The following is a 9,358-nucleotide window of genomic DNA, read 5'->3' on the forward strand; positions in this document are numbered from 1 at the left end:
TGTGTACATTTTTAATGTCTGTGAGCATATACACAGACATTTGGTGGATTTCCCCACTGAGCAAGGAGCACAGGCCTTGGGATGCCAAATCTTCGAATGTTTGTCAGCAGGTCTTAACTTCTGGTTGGTCCTAGATAAAGGTAGGTTGATGTTCCTGCTCATATTATCAAGGGTACATGTAATGGTAAGATAGAGCATGGATTGAGATCAGGGTTAAGGTCCCTTCATAGACCCAGTCATCAGCCTTTGAAAGAATCACTGCAGTATTATGCACAATTCTCAGTGGGGAAAGTTCAGTCTGTTGAGCCCAACCTTCAGGACCCACAGAGTTGTGATGCTTCTCCCCAAGCTGTATTCATGGGCTCATGAAAATGGTGCTGGAAGAGGAATGAGCTTTGACCCTCACAGAGGGGAAACACATACACTTGACAGTCTTCAATGTACTACTTGGTTTTGCACAGTAGTGACCTCAGTCCCAGAAAATGGAGCATGGTCTCTCAGTTCAATTTTTCTCTCATCTATTCTCTTCCCCTGAGCTATAACACAGTATCTCCATCTGACCATACACTGTATTTGGGTTAGCCAAATTTGGTGCTTATATAGTTGCATTATCCACTTGCGTTCTAATTTGACATAATTTTTTGCATATATGAAGGATGATATGTTATTTATGCACATGTATGTGTTGTCATGTGATACACATATATGTATGTATGCCTGCCTATGGAAGCCAGAGGTTGTTGTGGGTTTTCTTCTATTATGTTCCACCTTATCTTTTGAGACAAGGTTTCTTACTGAACCCAGAGCACACTGATTTGCTAACACATTGCTGGCTAGTGAACTCCAAAAATCTTCCTGTCTCTGTCTTCCCACGACTAGGATCACAGGCATGTGCCACCATGCCTGGCTGGGGATACAAACATGGATCCTCATCCTTTCAAGGCAAGCCACTTACCAACTGAAAAATGTCCCAGGCTCTTAATGCCCATTCTTATTCAACATAAATGGCTTATTTTGAAAAAATGAGTTGTTTTCAGAGAACTGATTTCAAATTAATCAATTAATGTCAAATATGAGCAGGTAAAATGTCTCACTCTGAGTGTGTTCAAGAGATAATTTGGCTTGTAATCATAAAGATCATGGGACTATGGAGGTTTCATGTTTCATATCATTGGGACTAAAACATATTGTCCCTAGTAGAGTACCATTTAAATATCTCTTTAAATTTGACCTAGGTGTTGTTCTAAGTCTTGGGTAAATATGTATTGTGGTTGTGGGAGAATGAAGATAGAGAGAATGGTTGTGAATCTGAAAAGGACAGTTCTGTGTCAGGGGGACTATGAGGAGATGAGCAAACCCTCTAGGCTACATGCTTTCACTTGATTTTAAAAGTTAATCAGTCTGAAGGCTATTCAGCTGTATAATATATTGTTGGTTTCCAGCAGGCTTTATTGGAAAAGATACATTCGACTGGGGCTACCCAAGAACTGAAAACTATTTTTCAGAGAATGTCTCTCCTTATCTCCTTGGGAAAGTTGCTTCTATCTTCCTGTCCACCTTGGAAAAGTAGCTTTTCACTATCTATCTCCTGGGAAAGTAGCCCTTTGCTATCTTCCCCCTTCTCCATTGAAAAGAGGCCTTTTCTTTCCTAATAATTAACCACAGAATCAACCATTCTTGGGAAAGAAACTGAAAAGATTTGAGTCCCTGAGATGTTCTAATCAGCCTTTTTTCTTCAGGTTCACAGAACTCAGAACATCCTAGAGATAGCAGCTTTGCCTTGGTATCAGAAAGTAGATATGAATTCCAGAAGTTTCTAGCCACCCTGCTGCCAGGCATTCTCTATGATTCAACTTTTAGACTCCCTATATAATAGTCTGGGCTCCTTGTCTGTCTGTTTGTTTGTCTATTTGCCATGTCTGTGAAAACACATGCATGAGCATGCCCACTTTGACATGCCTTAGAGGATGACTTGGAGGAAATCCGTTTGTCTTTCTACCAAAGGGTTCGGGGAATTGAACTTGGGTCCTTATGGTTGGCAGCAAGAGTGCTTACTTGTTGAGCCATCTTGCTGGTTTCTATGCAAATCTTGTACCCACAACTTCCAGACAAGTGGTCTTTGTTGGTTGCAGGTTCTATCTTTTCAGTTTGCCTGCTCTCTAAAAAGCCTTTCTCCTTGTCTTAATACTTTTTCCAGGTTGGCCAGGGAATGTTCTGCCTTAGCCTCAGAACTTGGAACTCTGTCTTTCTTGCATGTTTCCCACTACAGGACTGGGGGAATTACTGGTTTTGGCCATATTGTTTTCTTATCATAGTGTCTGCTGAGATGCCAGAGAAAAAAGATCATGGTTCTTATTCTGAACAATGGAGCACTACTCTTTTCTGGGTGAAGGTGTTCTCAGGTCTGCTTTCTGTGGAGACCAAGGTTCATGAAAGAGCCTGCATGCTCATGCTCACAGGTCACTAGAGGATGCAGCTACTGTGAATCACTGTGGTGCTCTGACACATCAGAGGTGACAAAGACCATAACTGGGTATTTTGAATTAGTATTTAAGACATTATTTCCAAAGGAAAATAAAAAAGATAACTATTTGGGTATTTGGGGCGGGAGTACAGGATCTCTTTTCCAATAACTCAGTGTTCTGAAAGCAGCTATCAGCAAAGTGTAAACAAAGAAGGATGATTGTGGTCCAATAAACCACACTCACACCACAGATGGTGGCTGAAAATGGCTCTTGGCACATAGTTGACAGTATCTGACAGTAAAAAAAAATGAAGGTGGGCATAAAAAATAGCCATGGCAAAGCAGAGAAAAAATAGGTTCCAACTCCAGGAAGGAGATAGGCTATGGTTGTATGTGACCATAGCATGGGATGGTCATACCTAAAGGCGTATGAAGACAGTAGAGTTTATATTAAGCAGGATGTTATCAAGGCATACATAAGTTCACTAGTGGAGAAATCATCACTGAGGAGACTGGAAATAAAAAAGGAGGAAAAAATGGAGGGCGGAGTAAAGTTCAAGGGACAGAAAGCAAAGTGACAGAGGAAAAAAGTGCAGACCAGGGATCAGAGCAGCAATGCTGGGAAATGAGAGGATGCACATAAAGATGAGAGGCCCTTCCGGGAGGGTCCAGGATGCTCAGCTGAGCCTCCGCCAATGGAGAGAAGACATAGCATGATAGCATGTAGTACTGTGATATCAGCAGGTGCTTGGGTCCTGGGTCTGAGTGACTCATACCAAATAAGAACATAAAAGCAGAGACAGAATGGGCTGGTGCATTCAGTCTATTGGGGTGGGGGATACCCACCCACCAACTCCCTCCCACCTCCCCACCCTGTCATTTCCCCTACACTGGGGCATTGAGACTTCACAGGACCAAGGGCCTCTCCTCCCAACAAGACCATCCTCTGCTACATATGCAGCTGGAGTCATGGGTCGCTCTGTGTGTACTCTTTTGTTGGTGGTTTAGTCCCTGGGAGCTCTGGGGAATGTGTCATTAAAGGTATAGGCTTAAGCCAGACTTCTCCTGTTTGCCTTCAAAACAAGATGTAGAACTCTCAGCTCTTTCTACACCATGCCTGCCTGGATGCCACCCTGCTCCTGCCTTGATGATTATGGACTGAACCTCTGAACTTGTAAGCCAGCCCCAATTAAATGTTGTCCTTATATGAAAAAAAAAAAAGACTGACACAATGAAGGGACCTAATTGATCAATTGCTATCGGACTCAATCTTAGATATTAAGTTTGGAACTGAAGCTGAAGAATGTTAACCTCTGACCTCATATGTATGAAGGACATTTAGGGAAGCAGAGCTAAAATTTTGGCAGCGTTGTATATGCAATTTGAGCTCCATGAATGAGGAGGGACTTCGTGGGCAATCAAGAACCAAGGATCTGGGATGAGTCACAATCCCAGAGGATATTTCCAGGGTCACCCCAAAGGGTCCTGCATTTGCTCTCAGATCTTAGCCCTAGGCCTAAGCACAGCCACAGTGTAGTACAGGCACCTTGACTCCAATGAGTTTCATCCTGTTTTGGTTCTGAGGCCTATATCATCTTGTTCTTCTAGGCTTGGGGGTCCAGGGTTGGTAGTGGTTGGATTCTGTGTGATCCCCTTCCTTCCTGCTGGGTTTAGGATAAGCTTTTCTATTTCTGACAGATGCTTGTTAGTCTGGGCCAGTGAGTAGCCTCCTATCCTTGTCCTTTGTCTTAGCCTAAGAAATTCACACAGGTTCATGTGCATGAAGAGGGTAGTTTTCTACTTTTTGGACTAGTGGCCTACTTAAGTTAGAGTTCCCTCAGGATTACATAGATTATGCTGGAATAAGAAATAAACCCTCCCACCTCAGTTGAGTATAGAAAGGTTTCCTTGGACTCATGTACATACAGCCCAACTCAGGTAGCCTTTCTTGGTGGTCTGTTCAGAGCTGCTTTGTGGACAACTATGAGGCTTTCTTCCTCTACGTCCTGCCTTAAAACAGGAGAGAGTGAGAGATGCGATGTGGAGAGCATGAAGCTTGTAAGTTTATATTATTTTGAAAAAGGTAGAAAGTACTTTGTACTTGTGTTGGGTGAAGTAATTTAGTCTGTAAAACCACTTAAACAGGTTGGCTGACTGCGTCTGCCTGGTCTCTCTGGCTTCTGTCCTACCTGGTCTTCTGGTCTTCTAACTCTTTGTGAAACAAAGGGTGTATTAGAGTCTCCTAACATGGCCAAGGCTTGGTATGTTCTCGTACCACAGTTACAGGTTCTGATTTATATGCTGACTGAGTGGCACATAGACGTGGGATAATGACTATGGTAACTTTTCTTTCTGTTTGCATCTGTGATTTGGTTGATTTTGGTTTTGTTTTGAGAACAGAGTCTCAGGACATAGTTCAGGGCAGTCGTGAACTCAGAATTCTTATGTCTCTTCTTCCCCAATTCTGGGATTATAGGCATGCAGTATACTTACTGTACATTATTATAACTTCATGAGTATTTCTCATAATTTCAGTCTCCATCTGTCTTACTCAGATGCTTTCCCCACTAGAATTAGTATAATTAGGCACCATTTCTATGGTTGAAGATGTTGATTTCATTTGGAGGATGCTTGGGCAGCAAAAGATTGTGTGTGTGTGTGTGTGTGTGTGTGTGTGTGTGTGCGTGCGTGCGTGTGTGTGTGTGTGTGTGTGTGTGTGTGTGTGTGCGTGTGCGCATGTGCATGATTATGACAACTGAGAAGGAGGAGTCTGTGTCCACGCTGATGAGATTATGGGTTGGAGTTGTGCCTGATAGACTCCCTGGGCCTGACGGGCTAAGGCAGACAAAGCAGTGGCGGTGCAGTTCTGGCACCATGTCCTGTCCACTGGGAAAGAAAGCCCTGCCTCAGGCCATGCTGCTACTTCTGCTTAGCTTTCAGGTTCTCATCACTCCTGTCACAAAGGCCAATGAAGAAACAGACAAATCTGTTAATTTCATTCCCACAGTGGAATTTGCCGTGAACACGTTCAACCAGAAAAGTCAGGATGAATATGCCTATAGAATGGAACATATCATGAGTTCCTGGAGGGAGGAGGTAAGTGACCACATCCTTACTTGTCTGGTCCCCGCTAGTCAGTGAAAAATGGGAGAGGGCAAGCCACCCTTTGCAAGCTACTCATAACCTAATTCAGTCAGTTTCAATGTTTATCATACTCCTCACACACTTTTTATTAAAGATTTATTTATTTATGTATATGAGTACACTGTAGCTGTCTTCAGACACACAGAAGAGGGCATCAGATCCCATGACAGATGGTTGTGAGCCACCGTGTGGTTGCTGGGAATTGAACTCAGGACCTCTGGAAGAGCAGTCGGTGCTCTTAATCGCTGAGCCATCTCTCCAGCCCCCTTACACACTTTTAAAATTTTAGATAATTTTTTTATTATTGCTTTGACACACTGTTTAAATGAGAATTTTAGAGTGGGCATGTCTTTCTAAATATTTTTAAATTATATTTTTATTTATTCGTGCGTGCGTGCGTGCGTGCGTGCGTGTGTGTGTGTGTGTGTGTGTGTGTGTGTGTGTGTGTGTTGGCATACACACATGGATAAATAAATATGTCAGAGAACAAACTGGGGAATCAGTAATCTCTTTCCATCATGTATATATTGAATATTGAGCTCAGGCTGTCATGCTTGGTGGCAAGCACCTTTATCTGATGAACCCATTTCACTGGCCCCAGAACAGACACTTCTATGCAAATAAAACCAAAGAAAAAGATTCACACAAAAAGTGCTGATAGATAAAGCTAATATATATGTAAATGGAGAAACAGAAAAGTTGGGTGCTGAGGATTCATGGAACACAGAGAAACTCACTAAGGCTCCTGAGAGCTCCAGACAGTTCTTCCTCTCAATTCCCTTTTGTTCTGGAATCCTGGCTGACCTTGTCTATTATTCTGTAATGCTTCAACAGAATGTAGTCAGGATGGCACTACTCATCTCCAACTTTGCACATTTGGCTGTGGAGGAGGGGCATTCTATTCCCTCTCCCCTGGCAAGAGAAAGGTAGAGGGCTCTGGCCCTGCCCAGTGCTAAGGTCTCTGAGATCTCTGCACAGACCCTAACAGGTTTTCTAAAGCACACACAAGGCTTCTCCTGAAACACTGCTCTGGGGTGTGCTTATACTGCAGGTGTTTGACTTGTAGCTCAGTTGAGTGCATGAGGAAAGCTGGCTCCATGTATTAGGGCTGACTATCCAGCAAACACTGGTTGAGCAACTATGTTCCCAAAACATGTCCTGTGACTCTGAGAATAGAGATATAGTGTCAGATGTCTGCAGAGAGTCTATGGAGGATACAGAGTCTGGAGATAGTAGTATGGACTCATCTTGACTTCTCTGCTTTCTAACAGGTCCCTGCTCTTGAATCTCAACTCTGATCTAGAGACTACTACCCTGGCTTCTGTTTTCATAGAGTTGATTCCAGGCTTGGAGGAACTCCAAACAGAGAAGATTCTGGGTCTCTTCACATACTCAGTGCAGTCACACAGCCTCTTAAGTGGCAAATTGGTTTGTTAATTTTAATCTTTTTCTGTTTACAGGTAGATCATCCAATTGTGTTTTCCATGAGGCTTCGGCTGCGTAGAACCATATGCAAGAAATTTGAGGAGAGCCTTGACATTTGCCCCTTTCAGGAGAGTCATGATCGGAATAATGTAAGGCAGGACACCATCCCTCTTGATTTTCACAGCTGTGGGTGCTGCAGGGGAACAGGGTGGGGTGCAAGAGCAAGTGACACAGCCACACCTAGAGATCCACTCTAATACAGTTCAGGTTCAAAACCCAGGGAATGGTGTCACCATTGAAGGCTGGGTCTTTCTATAATTAATATAACCAAGATAACTCCTCACTGACAATCTCACTGGCCAACCTGATCTAGGTCATCTCTCACTGAGATGCTCTTCCCAGATGATTCTCAATTGTGTTAGGTTGGCAATTAAAACTAATTAGCTATCACAGCAGGTATTCTTGACAGGATGCTTTCTACAATTACTGTTAGGTATGTGAATTACACAAGAACATCCTAAATATTCCTCTAGATGTCCCTGTTTGCTTAGAGGGAGTTGCAACAAGTAGCCTTTGGGTTTCCATGGTGCTTCGGATCATGACACAAGTCATGATTTGCCCAGGGTTCACTGGGCAGTCTGAAGATACTTGCTTCCTCTATTACCTATTGGTCTATGGAAAGGGAAGGGTGAAATATATGCTGTTTGGAAAACAAGCCACAAACTTCCTTCACCTTTTTTTCACTGTCTTTTCTTATTATTTTCCCTCAGACCTTCACCTGCCTATTCACTGTTGGTACCTTGCCCTGGATAACAGAATTCCAGCTCTTCAAGAATGTGTGTTCATAGTTCCTCTGACTGGAGTCATCCACGGTCTGGCCATGTACTTCTCTGCATCCATGAAGTGGTTAATCTTGGGAGAACCTCTGTGCTCATGTTCCTTGTTTTGCAACATTGTATGGTATGAAGACTGGGTATGTGAATAATAACTAGGGAAATGCATATCACTGTTGTTTCATCATTTATAATAGTTCATTAAATATTGCGTTTCTGAACATGTTCTGTGTGTGTTTTTAGAGGAAGTACCATGAGCCAGTGGTGGGCACAATTTGAGTTTCTACAATGTTCCCCACACTTTGAAGCTCCTGAGGGGGGTCACAGGAGACATAAGTAAGCAAGCTGTGTAAGAACTCTTGTCACAGAAGTCCAGAAATACAATGACTGTGGTCTCCTAGGGCACTTAATATCCAAGATAGGGCCCAGGTTTCTGACACTCTTATCCCAGCACATGTATTCAGTCTTTGATTTCCAGAAAGAAGCTTGCATGCTTCCTCGACGAAAAGAGTAACAAGTTGGGTTGATATTTACTAAATAATTGTTCATTCTTTGATTTTTCAACCAGTCAAGATGTTCATAAAGTAGTTAGGATTTTAGAATTTGAAAATCTCAATTCCCTAGACTAGTAGCAGAGGTCATTTTAATGTTTACTAAAACTCACTGAGGGGCCAGAGAGGTGGTTCAGCGGTTAAGAACACTGACTGTTCCTCTAGAGGTCCTGAGTTTAAATCTCAGCAATCACATGGTGGTTCACAACCATCTGTAATGAGATCTGATGTCCTCCTCTGGTATGTCTGAGAACTACAGTGTACTCCTATATAAACATAAATCTTAAAACAAAACAACAATAACAACAACAACAACAACAACAACAAAACCAACTCATTGGGTTGTGAGCTAGAGAGATGGCTCAGCAGTTAAAAGCATGAACTGCTCTCGGAGAGAACCTGAATTCAAATCCCAGAGCCCTCTTCTGGACTCTGTGTGTGTACATGTATCCACATACTTACATACTCCCCCCATCCCACACATATTTCTTAAAATAATCACTGGACATGACATCAGCTATGTGGTGGGAGAAGACTTACCTTGTGCCTCAAGTTCAGCTAGGAGATATTCCACAAACATGCTCTTTACCAAGATGGCCCACAATCTGGGATTCTAGTCCCTCCCTGAGTAAGGATGGCTTTATTGGCCATAGTGATCTGGGATACAAACTTTCCCCAATTTTTAGGCTTTTACCAGTGAGCTAAGCTCTACCATGGCCCCAACAGGGCTAGAGTTCTGGGGCTGTCATGTTCCAGCAGATAGAGACTAAGTGTATCCTGTTAGAACTCTTTGACTAATCATGGCAGCAAGTTTAACTCAAGGGTGACCTTATGAACATGAACTAGACCCAGTTCTTTAGGTCAATATTCAGACTAGCACCTGTTCTGCCTTGCTTGTTTCAGGCTTAGATCAGGAGGTGGTAGAACCCTGAAGAGGTGGA

General features: G+C 42.9%; 1 protein-coding gene across 1 annotated transcript; it reads left to right on the plus strand.

Moving 5' to 3' along the window:
* The first annotated feature begins 5,275 nt into the window (after window positions 1–5,275).
* Cst9l (cystatin 9-like) lies at window positions 5,276–8,087 on the plus strand. Its single transcript, NM_001108597.1, has 3 exons — window positions 5,276–5,560; window positions 7,069–7,182; window positions 7,804–8,087. The coding sequence occupies exons 1-3, from the start codon at window positions 5,339–5,341 to the stop codon at window positions 7,879–7,881; spliced, it is 414 nt and encodes a 137-aa protein (NP_001102067.1). The 5' UTR covers window positions 5,276–5,338; the 3' UTR covers window positions 7,882–8,087.
* The last annotated feature ends 1,271 nt before the right edge of the window (window positions 8,088–9,358 follow it).

Source organism: Rattus norvegicus, chromosome 3 (genome assembly GCF_021556685.1).
Source record: "Rattus norvegicus strain SHRSP/BbbUtx chromosome 3, alternate assembly SHRSP_T2T, whole genome shotgun sequence".
NCBI classification, from domain to species: Eukaryota; Metazoa; Chordata; class Mammalia; order Rodentia; family Muridae; genus Rattus; species Rattus norvegicus.